The sequence below is a fragment of the Aphelocoma coerulescens genome, chromosome 3 (assembly GCF_041296385.1).
Source record: "Aphelocoma coerulescens isolate FSJ_1873_10779 chromosome 3, UR_Acoe_1.0, whole genome shotgun sequence".
NCBI lineage: Eukaryota > Metazoa > Chordata > Aves > Passeriformes > Corvidae > Aphelocoma > Aphelocoma coerulescens.
This window is the reverse complement of record NC_091016.1, coordinates 93,185,231-93,203,961: the sequence shown is the minus strand read 5'-3', so window position 1 is coordinate 93,203,961 and position 18,731 is coordinate 93,185,231. Positions and strand designations below refer to the sequence as shown.

Genomic DNA, 18,731 nt, shown 5'->3' with positions numbered 1-18,731 from the left:
AGTGGTGTTTTCTCTTTTCAATTACTTTATTTTAACTTTAGGAACAAGAACTTTACCAGAAGGAAGGCCTGGGGGTTAATGAAGTTCGTTATGTAGATAATCAGGACTGTATAGGTATGTACTTCTTGAATTATAAAGCTTTTTGTTAGTGTCATGGGGAAAAAAGCTTCAAGCGCAGGAGGCAAAATATGCATAGCACTAGTAATTATATGGTTTTATATATAGCCTCATTCAATTCACAATCTAAGAGTTCATAGGCATTGCTGCAGTACAAGCATTAGCAGTTTCATCCTTTCCACAGGAAAAAAAGTATGTAGTAAAAATTCCTCTTACAAGAACAGTTTCACAGAGAATGGAAAAATGTTTCAAAACTGAGAGTTTGTGTCTAATAGTTTCAACAGCGTGAATTTCTGTGCCAGCTTTCAAGGACTTCAGTATATGTATGTGAGAGGTCAAGGCAATGCACTTGTTATAAGTTGTGAAACCACCACTGTATGCTCAAGTCTGGTCTGCCTTTCCTAAAACAAATTTCTGTTTCTCACTTGATCACGTTATCAAATGGAAATATTAACCTTTTAGTTTTGACATGTGGTGAAATGTGGATGAAAACCTTAAAAAACTCCCTCAGCAATCAAGGCAATCACCGCGTAAAGAGCTATGATCATACCTGTGGGAAGACTTAAGCACCTTTTGGATGACTAATTTCAGCTTGAGACCAAGGGTTAAAATCAAACAATTGCTTCCTGATCGTTTTCTCCCATGTCCCACAAGTTAGAGTTAGAACTTGTAGATTTGATGGATATCCTGTACGTACCAATTAAGATATATAGAATTAATTTGCCATGATTTCTTGTATTTTGTTTAATGGCTTTCCCCAAGTACTTTTATACAGAACCAGATCAGCAGCATTTAGATGTGTAATGTTTAGTTCTGATACTAGTTGATCGATTCAATTTTTGTAAATATATGTTTTTTAATTAATAGATTTGATTGAAGCAAAATTAGTAGGTGTACTGGATATTCTGGATGAAGAAAATCGTCTTCCCCAACCAAGCGACCAGCATTTTACTTCAGTTGTACATCAAAAACACAAGGACCATTTCAGGCTCTCAGTAGGTTTATTTTTGTTGTCTGTCTTGCTTTAATCAAACAGTTCTTGGAACAGTTGATAGTAACACTTCAATTTAATGAAAACCTTTCGTAAGAAATCTCATACCACCCAGTCTGCACAATCTGTACCTCTTTGTTAAGGACAAGTTTGGTTATTAAATTTGATGAAAAGTTCACTGAAGGCTTCAAGCAATTCTAATATCCTGCTGAAACTAAAGCCATATTCTTCACTTACATCTGAAGTTTGTTAGCATGTGAAGCATGAAAAGGAAGTCAAAACATATTTTAATTTAGATTATTTCCTATCAGATGAGTTATTTTGTTGTTCTTTCCAAAAATTGCTTGCTTTGGAGAACATTTGACTCATGTCTTGTGTCTAGCAAGCACTTCAGAGATGAAAATAGGAATCATACTAGGAAAATGTTTTTATTTAGTTTTTAACATACAGCATTGTGTGAAAGATTAATGCAAATTGTTGCAATTTATATACATGAATTCTGTTGATATTAAAAAAATGCTGAAAAAATGCAAGCAGAGGAAGCCATCCTTTATCATCCATTTACCAAAATTGTCATCCATTTGCCTTTCATTAAGTTTCCACTTACTCCTGCTTGCCTGAATTGCTGTGCAATGAAACATTTTGGTGGTATATGTGTGATCAGCTGGGTTCTTGCCTATTAAGAGATACCATCTAAAGCCATATCTTAAACTTCTGTCTAATCCTATTCATATAACAAGGCTATTCATCAGCTGTCAAATGAATGAGACAGAAAGTGTTGATTAAAGACAAAACCAAAATCAACTGGCTGGCATTAGCAATCCTGGTGACTTGTATTTTGAATGCAATGTATTTAAGAGTGTGAAAGAGTTTGAAATTAGGTTTTTGGAATACCATGGTTTGGACAGGAATGGTGATGATCATCACACTTGTGCTTACAGGAAATATGATTTTTAACACCTAGTGTTCCTGGCAGATCATGGCGGTGTTCTAAGGAAAAACTATTTCTTAGTCTCCCTTGTAATACTTCTTTGTAATTCAACTTCTTAATTCCAGATTCCTAGAAAGTCTAAATTGGCTGTTCACAGAAATATCAGAGATGATGAAGGCTTTATTATCCGACACTTTGCAGGAGCAGTATGCTACGAGACGGTAATTTGACCTATGGAACACTGTTTTTATTGTGTTTTGTAGAACATTTATATTGTTTCAGTGCATATAGCTTAAATCACAAAATTTCCTTTGATCAGAAAAGAAGTTCAAAAGTTGATAAGTCTTAACTTTGAAACAAAATTTTTGAGTATTTGACAGTTCCTTTTAACTTTTCAGGTTACAGCCAGTTTTAGTGTCATGTTTTGTGTAAACGTTTGTTTCAAATCTATAGGTAGTGGTGTCAATATTATATGTATTGTTTTCACAATCTACTGTAAATCTTGCATCAAAAGGTGTTTAAATCCTGGGGAGCAAAATAAACTATGTGAAATAAAAGTATTGTTAGACTGAAGAGTACCTCTTTGGAAGCATGATTATCCTTGTACACAGTCCCTGTCATACTTTGTATTTTCCATTTCTACTGGCAATAGATTCATTTGTGTAAAAATACAAAATACCTGAAATTGCTACCCTCAAAATACGTTCCAGATTCTTGTGCTTTTTTGACTATTACTTATTGTACAAAAACATTGTAGGACCTGAAGCCAGTATCTAGACCACCAATTTTCAAAAACAAGAGTTTAAAATAAAATGAAGATCCATAAAGCTTTGTTATTCTGGTCTGTATAAGTCCAGCATGTATGAAGGAAGCTACTTCCAAAGTTGGTTTTTTTGGTCAATTGAAAAAATTTACTTGAAGGGTTTGTCTTCATTTACTTCAAAATACTCCCAAAAATAATAATTATTGCTATGCTGTTTTGAAATGGATGCGTTCTGTAGGTCATTTTACAAATAAGGAAGGTGAAGGTGTTACCTGCATGATTTTTCTGAGGTTGCTCAGAGTAGATACCAAAATAATAAATGAAATTGGAATTCCAGTAAAATTGGAGCCAATTTTTATTTGTTCCAGGTGCTCTATTTTTAACTGTGTACCTCATCATGATACACTAATAATGCCTTAGAGTGTCTTCAGGAGCAGACAAGACAGATTTGATCACATAAACTCTGCTGTCAGAGCTCATCAGATATATGAGGTCCAGAAACTGTTAATATGCTTGACTTACCCTCTCCCTCAGAGGGATTTTCTGAGCTTGGGCCTTAAAACTTTTGGACAACAGCTGCCTTGTAGTACTTCCGTTATTTGGTTGGTGTTTTTTTCCCTCACTGCACTTTTGGCAGTTCTCACAGTCTGATTTGGGGTGAGGACGTGGATTTGGCTGCATTCATATTCCTGTCTTGTCTCTTCATGGCTGAAGTCAACTTTGCAGGCCTGTGTTTTTGCTTTGATTCTTATCACCATTAAGGCCCTTTTATGGGATATCTTGCAAATTGGCATTTTCTTCAAAGTAGTCTTGGCTTCTTCTGTTCATTAATATCAAAGTCTCTATTGTTGCACCAAAAGCTATTGAGGATTTTATTAATGTGAAATTGGATACTGGTGTATTGATCTCCAAGTTTCAATGGATATACAAAGTTTGTAGGAAGGGACAATATGTTTTATTAAATCAAGTATCCATAAATAGTCATAGTACTACTAAAATAACCTGTTTTCATTTCATTTTCCAACTGTGTAAATGTACCAATTAAAGTATGCATGTTAATTCCCATTTCACAACAGATCTTAAGTGTATTATAAGCAGTGAGGAATTAAGCTTCTCCGAATTCCCAGGTGCTGATAATGTGCTGAGTGCTGGAAATAGAAGGAGTCATTGACAAAAAAACCAACTGATTTCTTTAAAGGCACCAAACCTTTCTTTGGTTTCATAATTCCAACAACACCCTTCAAATTTAAGAATGTCTTTTCTCTCTGGCATTTTGTGTATCCACTTGAAAAGTTTGTTTGAAATAATATGTGAATATTTGCCCCACATGTTCTTGCTGATTTTTGAATTAAGTATGTAACTTAGTTTCCTTTAGTTTTCTAATTAGACTAAAGTAACTTGGACAGTAAAACAAATGTGATTTTATCTCTTGGGTTGTCTTTTCAGATGCAATTTGTGGAAAAAAACAATGATGCTTTGCACATGTCCCTTCAATCTCTTATATGTGAATCCAAGGACAAGTTTGTTCGACAGCTGTTTGAAGCTAACACTAACAACAACAAGGATCCCAAACAAAAAGCTGGGAAACTCAGTTTCATTAGCGTGGGAAACAAATTCAAGGTAACAGTGTATAGCAAAGAGTCTTATCTTCTTGAAACCTATGCCAGTTTTAAGTTACTTGAAGTAAGTAGAATGTAAGGTTGGGAGAACTAGCAGTACCTTGAGATTCAGAAGAAAATTTGGTTAAATAGATGTTTTTCTTCTGTTGAATTACAAGAAACTGTTATATTCAATCTACATAGTTTTGACAGAAATGCATAGCAATCTTTCACAATAGTCGTTACAGAAATTATACAGTGATTTTTAAGTCAGAATCTTGCAAAGCCACATGGAAGTCCTTATTCAAAAGGTTTTGAGATTTAAATTTGGATTCTGTGGACTTTAGGAAGTTCTAGAGTGACAAAATGTGTTCTTCCATCCTATTATAATTGTGCCTTCTAGAAGATGTATTGATTCACCACAGTTGGCCAAACTCTCAAAATTCACTATCTAACCTAACCACTGTTTTTCCTTTTCTGAAATATATACATAGTCATGGCTTACACAGGAAGATATTCATTGTGCTGAATGTTTCCTTTCTCAATACCTAAATCTGATGCTTCTCATTTTCTCCTTTCTTCTGATGTCATAAAGCTGACCTTCAAACCTTGTCTTCTGCAAATGTTTTCTGCATCCTTTTCTCATTCAGCAGTTTTATTTTAGCTGGACTATTCCAGCTCAGGATGGCTAGAAAGAGAACAATAGGGGAATTAAGAGAGGAAAAGCAGGCACATCGTGGGCTGCAGGTAAATTTTTCAATCTCATGGATTAACAGTTGGTAGAGCTGCAGCAATTTCAGCAGGAGCTCTTTTCAACACGTTTGGGCCAGATCCAATGAAGCATTTGTATGCCTTCAGGTCAAGTGCTGAAACAGTTTTGGTATGCTACCTTACCTAGGGCAACCAAAAACCCACCTCATGTTCCCAGGTGGACTCTTTACACAGTCCCTGGGGGATGCAGGTGTTTCAGATAATCCAAAGGCCTTCATGTAGAGTGAGACACTACCAGTAGCAGAAGAGTGTTTCTGCATTTCTGCTCTGTATTAAGGTTATTAAGTACTGAATCAGGATTGCAAGATAAATTCCTTCTTGCATAATCATATCTTGTGGCTATCATTTGGAACTGTTTTCTAAAGATGCAGGGGCTGAAGAACAGGAAGGATATGGTAGCAGCACTCTTGCTTTTTATAGCAATAGTATTCTGCTTCGGGTCTATACTGTATTCAGTGTTCGATGGCTATTTTATTCCTGTAGTGAGTGCCAAGTTATTGGTCAGTCTGACAAAGGGTGTTCTTGTTACATCCTTCTGGAGTTGTTTGGTTAGGTAGCCAGAAATAAAATTTTAATGGGGCCAGGAAGAGTAGGAGACGGAGCCTGACTTGTAAGGTAGTGGTTTTGGCATTTAACTGGGAATTGGGCAGACTGCTCTCTTGAGTTTTGCTCTGATGATTCTTTTTAACTCCTCCCTATTCTGTAGTGGTTGTTGAATTAAACTGTAGCAATTGGTTTAATATAAAATACATGATCATCAGGTAGACTGAAAAATTGCATACAGGTAAGCCATGGCCTGAGGAAACCTTGCAGCCATGAGTCTGCTGTTGTAAGTGAAGCTAGGATCCACAATTTTTTAGATGAAATCAACTGGGGGGATCTTTTGAGATCGTTTCCACTTCCTTCCATCTGAATTTTCAATTTCTCTTGAGTGTAGCACCCCATGTTCAGGTGATATGGACTTGTGCATTATACCACTGTCCAAGGAGAGGTGAATTTAGAAGGGAGGCATTTTTAAAGTTAAGCAGCAATGGAGTGGGGAACTTTTTGGGATTTCCCTTTGAACTTTGGTGTTCACCCCTCCACCTAGAACAATTAATGTCCTCTTTGGATCTGGCCCATCCATCTATAATTCTTTCAATGTTTTCAAGTTTAATGGCATTTGAATGTATGTGTTACTTCCAATAATTCATTTAGTGTTACCTTCCCAGACACAGCATGTGATGCTGATGAACACTAATAGCCTTGAAAATTTCACTTCAGATGACATCAAAATAAGGTCTTTTATCTTACTAGATATTTCATCTCTTTAAGAATAAGAATTCTTAGTACATTAATTTGTAAGTCAGTTTTCTGAACTACTGAAATTAGAAATTCTTCTAATTGTATCAATTATTAGATGATGTTGCAGGGACTTCTATTTATGAAATCCTTCACACATCCCTTCCTTATAACTAATTAAAATTAATTGTCATAAATCAGTTGAGAAAATAATGATTAATTTATCATCAGATCTCTTCAAGATTATTTGAAATGATTTTACTGTATGCTACCGATGAATTAAATTGTGACAACTCAAAGAGCAGCAGTTTTAGCAATATGCTTTACTTATATACACATTTTGTTGGAGAAATTCACCTGACAATAGCTCTGGCTTATTTCTTGTCAAATCACAGAGTATAAGGAAGGGGTATTTTTCCTCAAGCAGAAATGTATTTTGTTGATGGAAATTAGTCTGTCCCTTGCAAACTTAAGTGTTTTGAATTTAAGAAAACACAAGTGTTATGATCAAGCTGAGATATAAAGAGTATGTGTAAGTGAGAACTGAGCAGGAGGTTATTAGTGTTTGTCATGCTTCTTGTGGCACTATTTCTAACCATATCCATGTTAAGTTGAAAAATCCCAAACCAATTTTATCTACCAGAAGGACAACTGGCAGCTGTAGGTGATGCACACTACCCATACAAATCTTGTTTCTTGGATTCAAGGTAATGGAAAGATCTGGCTAAAAAAAATTAGTCAAAAGTCAGATCCTTTGAATTTTGCTTCCAGTGCTGAAAATGAATATATTAGGACATACTGATTTTTGTATTACTGCAGTCTATATACTTCAGGCTTGCTAATAAACTAGAAAGGCTGGCCCAGCAGTAATCTATGTGGCAAAACAGACACATCTCTAAAGTAAAAATACTGTGATTTTCCTGATGTGGTTTTGGAATATTTTAGGTCCCTACCAATTACTTCCAATAGCAACTCTAATTTGTTTTCTCTGATAGCCTTTAGTCTCTGGTTATCCTGAAGACTTGATTCCAAATAATAGTAGTATTGCAGTCTTTCCTCATCAGAGTATTTTTAAATGCAACCTCAGTAAGTGTAATTTTAAAGCTGTAGTTTTTTTGTCATCAATAGAGAATTAAAAAAAAGTTGGAAGCTTGGAAATAAAAATACATTATTGCAGATAAATGTTGACTTAGCTTCAAAAAAAACACACTAGAAAACCCTGAGAATGTATTTTCTGTGTTAATTATTTAACATACAAATAATGCTTGTTATAGATTAAATTTGGGATTTCATGATTTTTCAGTGTTTTTTTTTTTAAATGATTGCTGATTGGTCTCAGTTTTCTTAATAATTTTATTACATAGTCATTATTTTTTATTTCTCCAAATGGACATGCATGTTTTTTTTATAACTGTGTTGTAGTAAGTGACCAGTCCATGCAGTATTGTTGTACAATTAAATACAATCAATTTCCTCAGGGCCATTCATGCACACTTGCATGATTTTGTCTATTAAACTTCGTTAGTGTTTGGTTTATCAGTTCTGTCTCACTAACAATGAACATGCATGCAGTAATGCTGTACCTCTATTTGGTGTGTGTATTTCTGTACTTGCCATGGTAAGGCTCTTGAAATACCTGTTTTCTTTTACAGACTCAGTTAAATTTGCTTCTTGAGAAGCTTCACAGTACTGTAAGTATATATACAGATGTAGGTTCACAGTTTTCTGATGTAAGGCAAAATAGATTATCTCAATATTATGGCTTACAAGAAATGTAATTAGTAATTGCTTTGGAATTTGCAGCTACATGGCACTTTGGGAACATCTTGCTGTGCATGTGATGGTTATTGAGTTACTTGAAAAAGGAAAACCCACCGCCTTCAAAAAAGTTGTAGAATGAAAGTTAAACAATTTAAATAAGCAATATGAAATCTGTCTGTGCTGCAATCTCCTTTTTTGTCACTTTTACTTCTTTCTGTGCATTGGTTATCATGGATGACTAATTTGCGGAAAATTTAGAAATACTACTTGGAAGTAATTTATTTAAGAAGTAATTTATCATTAATTACTGTTTCCTAATTCCATAAAGCCATTAAAAATACATTTTTTCATTTTGCTTTTTTGATAGGCTGTAAATGCACAGATGGTCAAAAGAACCTGAGCCCCGTAATGAACATTTGTTCGCTGATGGGAACTGTAGAAGACTGAGGCACTTTAGTGCTGTGACTGTAGAATATAATGAGGGTAGTAGAATCTAGAGTCATAAATCATAGATTGTATACATGTTAAGGAGAATAGTTGAGTGAAAATTCAACAAAATTGAGGATCCAATTAATAGCTTGAGCATTGATAGCAGTTATATCAAGACCAGGGTTACAGTGCAAAACTGATATATGAGAGAAAAAGAATGGGGCTGTGATTTGATTGTCTTTAAGACCCTTTCCAGCCCTTTAACATTGATTCTATGATAATGTCAGCATTTCTCTTTTAGAATACTATTATTTTGTATCTTTTCCCCCCCCCCCCCCCACCCATAAGTCTTAAATCATTAAGTGCTATTTTAGGAGTTTTAAAAATGTGTAGATTTTGCTAACTTCTTGCTTTGGTTATAGGGGTCCAGCTTTATTCGCTGTATCAAACCTAATCTAAAGATGACAAGTCACCATTTTGAAGGAGGACAGATCCTCTCTCAGCTTCAGTGTTCAGGTAATGTATGCCTCTGGTATTTTTCCCTCTGTTTTTTACTTTGGGGAATATATATTAACCTAAATTTGAAATATGTGGGATGAAAGCAGTATTTCCTTGCTTGAACTGTTTTCTAGAAGATAGGTGATTTATGCCTTATGAACAGCTATTTAGATTTTTAGTAACTTTATATTTTAGTCAGTAGAACCCTAGAAATAATTCATTTGAACTGCCATTAGGTCTCTTCTTCGCAAGAAGAGTTGATGCAATTTTTGTCAACTGTTTTTATTACACTGAGAGGTCAGACATCAGGTGCATATGTAAGAAGCTATGTAGCCATTTTTGGGTACATACATTTAGATTTCCTGACCTGGAGCTGAATCCATCTCTTTGTGTTGCCTGTTGCACTGTTAATAGGGCACCAGTTCAGTCTGGAACAATAGAATTTTAAATTTCTGTGGCAGTTGAAGTGTCAGAAACTTGTGTGCATTTAAAGGCAGTCAATGTTAGCTGAGATATCTAATAATTGAAGCACATCAGTGTTCTTTGGTTTTATAGATACTATGATAGCCTTTAATCATACTGGTTTACTTTCTTAAAAGTTTATTTATATCACTATTAACTTGATTTGATGCTGAAAATCCAACATGGACACAATGCTGCATCTTCATTATTCTTGAAATGTTAGATGCTTTCCAAATTTACAGCTTTATTTGCTCATGCCCCACTGAACTTTTTGAAAAACAAAGATTTAGTATGAACAAATTAAATTTCTGTTGAACGCAAATATGCAAAAGATTAAGTTTTAAGACAGCAAACACAAGTTAAGGGCTAACTTGAAAACCTACTTGCAGCCTTGCTTGATAGGGTTATGTAAAGTAGCGGGTAAAAACTGGTATGGCCTATGCTGCTGAAGTAATTTGAGTCTTACTCACTGTGTCTGGGCTTCACTGGTGTCCTAGTTGCAGCCAAAATGTCATAACATTATTCAGGACATTAAAGTTACATCTTAGCAGGTGATACCTTGTATTTCAAGTACACTAAATCTTCTAGCGCTGCATATGTATTTGATGTTGCATCTGCACCAGGTCTCACAAATACCGTTCACATGATTAAAATAAAAACCTGGTTGGGCATTATTTGGTGGTTTGGGGGTTGGGTTTCTTTTCTTCCCTTTAAAAATGAACATTTCGAATGTGCTGAAAAAGAAAAAAAAATTTAGAGAGAAATATTAGGAAGAAAATCCTATGCACGATTGAGTGTTACTTACCTCTCAAGTAGGGAGAAAACTATGGGTTCTTCTCATGTGTTCAGTATTAACTTTTTGTGGCTGATCACATCATCAAAAAATGCTTGAGGTTTGATCAAGTCCCAGCTGAGCTTTGTGGTTTAGTCACTGAACAATGTCTTTGAGTCTTATGTCATAAACTTACTGGTTATCATAGAATTCACTGCTTAATTTGTATGTTACTGATCCCAGCTTTTGTGCATGTGTCTCTGTGAATTTAGGGATGGTGTCAGTTCTGGATTTGATGCAAGGTGGTTTCCCGTCACGAGCTTCATTTCATGAACTATATAATATGTACAAGAAATACTTGCCTGAAAAATTGGCTCGACTGGACCCTAGGCTTTTTTGCAAAGTAAGAAAGAAATTAATTCTTCTGTATCATCCAGGAGAGAAAATGTATTGTAGCATTGGTTTTTGTGGTTTTTCGAAGGAGGCAGAATATAATCCTTTCTGTTTTCTGTATTTCAGGCCCTATTTAAAGCCCTGGGACTGAATGAAAATGATTACAAATTCGGGCTAACCAAGGTGTTTTTTAGACCCGGCAAGGTAATCTTCTTCTTGGAGCTCATGATTATGAATCTTAGAATAATTTCAGTTTGAAAGGACCTTTGAAGGTGACATTGTTTAACATATTGATAAGTGTGGCCAACCTAAATAAGATTGCCCAGGATTTTTGTAAATAATTTTGTTCATTTTCTTTGAAAAAAGCACAGTATTAGTACCGATACAATTGGTTTTATAGTCTTGTTGCTGATGCTACAGTATTTCTAATGCAATGCTTGTATTCCAAGAATTATGTTGACTTTTAAAAAGACGAAGTCAGAGCCAAGAAGAAATATTTTCTAGTAAAATCTGTTTATACCTGAAATCTCTTTCTGTGATTTTAAGCATTGCTGCTGCTATTCAGAGAAAGGAGATGAAGTAGAGAGCTATTGTGATGAGAAAGGAAAATTATTGTAATCCCAGAAGAATGTTCTTCCTATCATATAATTACTGAAAACAGAAGTGCAGGATTTTCAGAAAATGTTGCCTTCAGTGGGAACCTTATACAAAGGTTAAAAATTGAGAAGTGCTTTCAGCTTTTATTGTTTTCCACAGATATATAATTAGATGTGTCTTGAAGTTGTGGAAGGCCAGAGTTCATTTCCAGGATGTAGAAAAACAATTGATTTTTAAAAATTTTGGCAGTAAATAGTTTTGGTGATTAGTAAATGTATATATTATTCAAAATGCCAAGTGTTGGACATCCATAAAACAAACAAAAAATCCGCAGTTGTCATTTCTGTTATCATTAAACAATAAAGTGTAAAAAAATGTGCCTGCTCACTTTAATTGAAAACTGATATAATGACATACAGTTTACATTAAAAATATTTAAACATTTTTACTCAGCATGATCTTAAATAATAATGTCTAACACTCTCTGTCCTCCTAATATGTAAAACTTGTTTTAATTATTATTTAGTTTGCAGAGTTTGATCAGATAATGAAGTCTGATCCAGATCACTTGGCAGAGCTGGTTAAACGTGTGAATCGCTGGCTTATCTGCAGTCGTTGGAAAAAAGTTCAGTGGTGTTCTCTCTCAGTGATTAAATGTATGTACTTTATGTTTTATTAAATCAAAATGTTTGTTAAAAATGCAGCAAAGCAATTATTATCACCTTGAAATATGGCCAAGGACATGTATAGCAGATGGTTACATACTGAAGTCTGAGTAGTTGATTTCAAGGTTGGTGAGATTTTTTTTGTGCTGTGTGTTAGGTACATAAGGAGGGGTTACAGCAGAAGTTTTACAAAATGGGCATTAGTCTCCTGTGTCCAGGCTGCCTGGGTGCTTACTGGTCCTGGCAGATCCCATGCACATAACTAACCAGCTATCACAGGTCTTGCCAGGAAGAGACGTCAGCATCAGCAGGAGAGAGCAGTTCCACTCGTAGCTGGCAACATGGAATCATTTAGTTCTGGGAAGTGCCTGCCCAAAGGTTGTCATATTCAGACAGAAACTGCGTGTTTGGAAGTACTGACATAAATTACAGGGCAAATAGCTCCACTCCAGGAATTACTGCTCATCAGCAATTAAGTCCCTGTTGCTGTTGATACGCAGTTTCTAAGTGCTTGGCCTGCCCAGTTTATAGAGTCATAGAATGCTGTGGGTTGGAAGAGACCTTAATGATCATCTAGTTCCAACCCCCCCTGCCATGGACAAGGACACCTCCCACTAGACCAGTTGCTCAGTGCCCTATCCAACCTGGTCCTGAAGTTTACTGTGCAGAGTAGGAGTAAGATGGTGTGGAATAGAGATTGGCACTTGTGGTGTTTCAGTAAAGGTAGAGATGGGGTCTGTACATGTTTCATTGTTCTGTTGGGTTTGGGTGGGAGCCTCTGTACCTGGCTCAAGATTGTGAATTCTGCTGTTCTGTGTCTTAAGTGTTGTGGTTCCAATATAGAACAAGCTCTTAAGCATATGTAGTCTGCATACAATTTTGAGACATCAAATGTGTGAGGAAGACAGAAGTTGTGTTAGGCTGTATAAAACATTAAGACCCGATCCTCTGTGTGTTTACAGTGAAAAATAAGATAAAATATCGAGCCAGTGCCTGCATTAAAATACAAAAGACTATTCGAATGTGGCTTTGCAAGAGAAAGCACAAACCACGGTAAGAAGATACTTCTTGGTTGAAGAAAATGTGTTTTAAATAGTATTTTCTTGCGACTGTAAGAAGATGATATTTACTTTACTTAATATAACTGACATCATAGAATAATGCTAAGTACAATTGAAGGAGGCTGAGAGGTTCCGTGTTCCTTCGCTCTTTCCCAAGGATGAACCTTTCCTAAGAGATGTTTCTTTAGCTCTTTGTTCATAAAATTGTTCAGTGACAGCCTTGTTTTTAGAAATCCTTTATTAACACTGTCTAACTTAATTTAAGCTCATTAATTTTTGCCCTTTACCCATTGTCGTGGTTTGACGCTGGCTAAGCACCAGGCACCCACGAAAAACCCATCTACTTATTTTCCTCTGCTATAGCTGAGCAGAGGAGGGGGAATTGAAAACTTCATTTTAATAAGGATTATTGAAGAAAAAAACTTTAAGGCAAAACAAGTTCAAAACTTAAATAGTATAGAGAAGATTTATTATTAACAGAATTAAAAGTAAAAAAGGTAATGAGAACTAAAGCAAACCTTCAGAACACCTTTCTTTCCCAGTCTCTCCCTCTTTCCACCGACCCCACAAGGAAACAAAACCTGGGGTTTTGGTCAGTATTTCACTTCTTAAAAAATCTTCAGTATGCTTAAGCAAAGAGTTTCTTCTGCTGTGCCGTGGGATCCTTCCCACAGGAGACAGTTCTCTGTGAACTTTCCTAGCGTGGTTTTAACTTCCACAAGCAGCAGTCCTGCCCAAACCTGCTGCAGTGTGGGTCCCTCTTATGGGCCAAGCAGTCTTCCCAGAACTGCCTAGCAAGGCTCACTTTAGTTCATGGGGTTTAGTCTGTTAGGGATGAGCTGTTCTAGTTTGGAAGCGAAGGCTCTCTCCCTCTAGCTCTAAAAGCAAGGGTCATCTCTCTCTGTTTGAGTTCCTCACTAGATTACAGCTTTTCAGTATCCATGTGCTCCAGTGTGAGTACTCTTCCTCACGGGCTGCCACTGGATCTCTGCACCCCCTGTGCACCTCATGAATTACAGGGAACCAGTTTGTTGTATTATAGTCCTCACCATGGCTTGCAGGAGAATCTCAGCTCCGGTGCTTGGAGCAGTTCTTCCCTCTCCTTGTTTTTCACTGACCTCAGTGCCACCATGTTGGTTCTCCTCACGTGTCCTCACTTTTCCTTTTTCCCCTGACTTGGAAGGAAGTTGGTGTCTGTAAGTTTCAGTTGAGAGGTTGATCTCGTCTGGGCTCTGCATTGGGGAATTGCTCTCCATGGCTCTCGCTGCTGGCAATGTGGTCCCTGCCGGTACCACATGGGCGGCTCCAGCCTCAGGAGGGCTTTGCCCTCATGGTCCCAGCCTTGGGAAGGAGCCGGCTGCACGGCCCCTGGTGGCCCCCTCTGGGATGGGCCACAGCAGCCCCCGCTGGGATAGGTCACTGCTGCCACTTCACCACCCCTCGGGAGAAGGAGAACTTCCTGCGCTTTTTCCTTTCTTAAATATGTCATCACAGAGGAGTTACCAGCTTCTCTAATTGGGCTGGTAACCTGCCCATCATCAGAGCCTTCAGTGATTGGCTCTGTGCTGGACATAGAAGTTTTGAGCAGCTTTTCTCCTGCCCCCACCAAAAACCAGGCTGTGTTAAACCAACACACCCATTCACATCTTCCTTTATAGGCTCCCTTCCATTTTCATCTTAAAAATAATTGTGTTCTGTCTGTCTTGTCTCCTCTTGGAATTAATTTCATTAGCTGGTTGCAGGGAATACTGATGGAAAAACTACTTCAGTCATTAAGCTCTGCTGACACCTCTATGTTCTTTGACAGAGATGCAATTCTGTTCTAGTAGCGGGCTTCTTATAAAGTGTTTTCTTTTATATCCTTTGAGAATTATATTTCATTTTGAATCTTGGCATTTCTGACATTTCCTTTATTTTTGAGCTATATGGTGCTCAACTTTAATTATTTGATTTAGTTTCTACTTTTGTATTTTGATTTTGTGAATCCCAGTTCAGTGATTTCTGTTTAGAAAGAAGACTGTCTGCAGAGTTGTAACTTCTGTGTGGGGCCTTCAGTAGCAGGTCTTAAAAAAACTCCTGAGTTTTCCTGAACTCTTCCCCAGCCTTGTTTTCTCACTCCTTTGGGGTGTAATGACTGTGTTCCCTGCTGTGTAGTTAAGTTTTATCTGATTCATTCCATTATTGCTCTTTGAATACGTGGCACTACACTACTACCTTTATCCCCTCCAGTTAAAATCCTCTAGTGGATACTAATGATTTATTATTGTGAAAAAAAAACCAAAAAAAAACAACCCCAATTAATTCTCAAAATAAAAATGCATTTTTCCATTTTGAGTCACTGTCTGCTTATTAGTATTAGAACTGTTTGGAAAAGGCTCCATTACTAAGTTACTTGGTGTGATAATGTTTGAATTTCAGAAAAGAGGGTGAGTTTTGTCAGAAGGCATAACTTGTCTTCCCTGCTACCTTTTTTATATTAGTTGAGTTTTAAAAAATACCACCTTCCAAAATCATCTCAAGATACAAGTAAGCTGTCTTACCTTCACAGCATTGATGGTCTGATAAAAGTACGTACACTGAAGAAGAGACTTGACAAATTTAATGAAGTAGTAAGTGCTCTGAAGGAGGGGAAAGCAGAGACAAGCAAGCAGGTCAAGGAGCTGGAGGATTCTATTGATGCTTCAATGACCAAAATTAAGGTATGTGATAATAATGAGAGAAATATTGTCTTGGTACTGGAATCTTTAAAAAGCTTCATCTAAAGAAGAAGGCCAATGCATTTTTCTTAATAGAAAAGATACTTTAATATGGTGGTCTTAATTTTCAGTCATTGGGTAATTCCTGTTTAAGATTATTTGTGAATATAACTGAAGGAAATCCGGAAAATAGATGCATATATCTAGACTTTGGTATTATCATTTGTGTGTCAAAACTAGCACTGAAGGTTTTAAAGAAAAAATGTATCTTGATATTATGAGACCAAGTGTTGTCAATAATTTCTTTGTTGCTTTCTTTATTGGAATAATGCATATTACCAATATTTTAACTTAATAAGGCCTGAAACAGACAAGCATTTTTCACAGAATAAAAGCATTTCTATTCCAGTTATGAGATTTTTTCAGACTTGGTAGTAAAGAGAATTCAACTTGCTGATTATGCTTCAGGTCTATAGCTCTCTGTTTCTTACCACAGAAGCACAAAGACAGAATGAAAGCACACTGGCATTTATCAGTGTTAGAAAAAATTTGGTTTGTTGAATTCTTGTTTCATGCAATATTATGGCTTTCTTAGTGTACCATATTAAGATTTCTTTATTTAAAATCACTGTTGAAAAGATGGTAGAGTTAACCTGTCAACTTAGAGTTCTCTTTTCTAATAAAAATGATATAATTTGATTGTCATCATGATACACCATCGGAAAAGGTCAGCAAACACCCCATATTGCAGTTGTATTAGTAAGATGTGAATTGTAAGATGAAATTAATTTGTACCTATCAATAAAGTTTGAAAATGTGTGTAGCAAAGGCAATTTTTGAAGCATTTTCAACCTGTCATTTGTTACTAATAACTTTTTAGAAAAAGTTAGTCACAACACATTGCACTGTTTTTTATAAGTGCTAGCAAAAATATTAAGAAAAACTATTTTATGCTACAACATAAAAGCAGGGCTGTAAATAACCACTAAAGAAGAACACAATGCAAAATACACATGGGCAGGCCTTCCATCCTAGCATGTTAGAAATCAATTTCTGTTGCTTAAAACTGCAAGATTTAAAATATGAAGGCATGTTTTGAAAAGAAGTCATGTTTAATTTAAGTGATGAAATGGAGATTACTTTGTGTGGTTTTATAGGAGAGAGGAGAGTAATGAGTCCTCAGGATTTTACTAAGAAAGGGAAGAATGGACTCAAGCTTCCCCACTCTGAAGTGTGTATACGATTTAAGTATAGTGCTCAGTGATCTCATTTCACTTTATATTTTTTCAGTATATGTTTTCAAAAGTGAAGTACAAATGAAAAAGAATACCCCCCTTATTATTTTTGCAGACCACTATAATGACTAGAGAACAGATACAGAAAGAATATGATGCTTTAGTTAAAAGCTCAGAGCAGCTTCTGAGTGCACTGCAAAAGAAAAAGCAGCAAGAGGATGAAGCAGAGAGGCTACGACGCATCCAGGAGGAAATGGAAAAAGAAAGAAAGAGACGTGAAGAGGAAGAACAAAAACGAAGGAAGGATGAAGAGGAAAGACGGCTGTGAGTCTTGAATTTGAATAAGTTGCTGGTTATAGAATGAGTAGAAAACAGGAAAGGCTTTTTAATGAGGTTGTTTTTGATACACTTACACTTAGAGAGTCACTTGGATTATATTCTGGGTGTGCTGCGCAGTGCTGAAACATTTCCTTTCCCACTGATTTATAAGGCAAGTGTGAAAAGAGCATATGGAAGAAATTATATGATGCAGCTGGAAATACAGATGAACTTGAAAAATTTCATGACTTACATGTAGTGTCCTGTCATCAGAACTGCACTGACTTCTGGATTACCATTCAGTTTTATGAAAGAGACTTTGTATTTCTTACTGTTTCTTGTTCAGTTGCATCATAATAACATGTTTTCATTTTCTTCTCCTCTTATGTAATAGGAAATCTGAGATTGAGGCAAAGAGAAAACAAGAAGAGGAAGAGAGAAAAAAGAGGGAAGAGGAAGAAAAGCGTCTTCAGGTTAATGCTTTAGCTGTGTGTGGCTTTGGGGAATTTTTTGTTATTGTGGTGGTGGTGGTTTTGGAGTTGTCTGTTTGCTTTGTTGTATTTATTTACTTATTTTAAAATCTTTTTTGTAGCTTAGGTTCTCCACTGAGTCTAATGGCTTCTTTCTATAAATGGGTGTCTCAGAGTCATTCACCAGTGTTGCTTCAGTAGTAAATGTAAGGCAAATGTCATGTTTAGGGCATCCCAAGACAGAGCACCTATTTCTAGTTCTCAAGCAACTTCAGGTCTTCTGAGTAGAGGTACATCTGTTTTTAAAGGGTTTTAAAAGTTATTTTAAAGTTAAAAATACACAACACTGGAGAATCCTAGCTTAGCCTTTGAAGGTTTTGTGGGTGTCCCGTGTCAGGCAAGTTTGGCATTCTTTTACTAAAGTCACATCTGGACTTGGACTGTCATGTACTTGCTTAACTGCAAACACTTTGAGAGTATTGGTAATAATGAGCGGATGCAGGACTGTCTTTGGTAACCCCTTTGACTACATTCATGTACGCTAAATACATGCGGCTCAAACCCTACTCCTTCACCCTTCCCCTGGATTTATGGCAAATCTTACTGATTTCATTACAAATTCTCAGTCTGAGATGTGTTTGGCCCCTATATCCTTCTTTCCTTTTTTCTTGGAGATTCTTGGGTGACCTGGGATAGCAGTTGTAAGAGAAAAAGAACATCTATTGGGATTGTCTTTATCAATGTTTCTTTATTTCTGAGCTGTGGATATCTGCAATGCAGAATGTAATTTACACTTTTACTTAAAAATGCTGGGTTTGGATCCAAGCAGATACATAATCCAGTAGGGTGTTTCATTCTCCCACATACAGTTAATTTCTCATTATCTTTCCTCCTGGTGGTTGGTCTTATCAGCTAATCTAAA

General features: G+C 36.3%; 1 protein-coding gene across 4 annotated transcripts in view; it reads left to right on the top strand.

Moving 5' to 3' along the window:
- The window catches only part of MYO6 (myosin VI), a 105,538-nt gene that overhangs the window by 67,810 nt on the left and 18,997 nt on the right, over nt 1-18,731 (top strand). For all 4 annotated transcript variants that reach the window (XM_069011295.1, XM_069011294.1, XM_069011293.1 and 1 more), the window contains exons 15-27: nt 42-114; nt 985-1,112; nt 2,165-2,260; nt 4,249-4,422; nt 8,105-8,143; nt 9,065-9,158; nt 10,647-10,777; nt 10,894-10,971; nt 11,891-12,020; nt 12,992-13,082; nt 15,639-15,789; nt 17,137-17,345; nt 17,734-17,812. In XM_069011295.1, the coding sequence (XP_068867396.1) occupies nt 42-114; nt 985-1,112; nt 2,165-2,260; nt 4,249-4,422; nt 8,105-8,143; nt 9,065-9,158; nt 10,647-10,777; nt 10,894-10,971; nt 11,891-12,020; nt 12,992-13,082; nt 15,639-15,789; nt 17,137-17,345; nt 17,734-17,812 (1,473 nt within the window). The remainder of the gene's footprint in view (nt 1-41; nt 115-984; nt 1,113-2,164; nt 2,261-4,248; nt 4,423-8,104; nt 8,144-9,064; nt 9,159-10,646; nt 10,778-10,893; nt 10,972-11,890; nt 12,021-12,991; nt 13,083-15,638; nt 15,790-17,136; nt 17,346-17,733; nt 17,813-18,731) is intronic.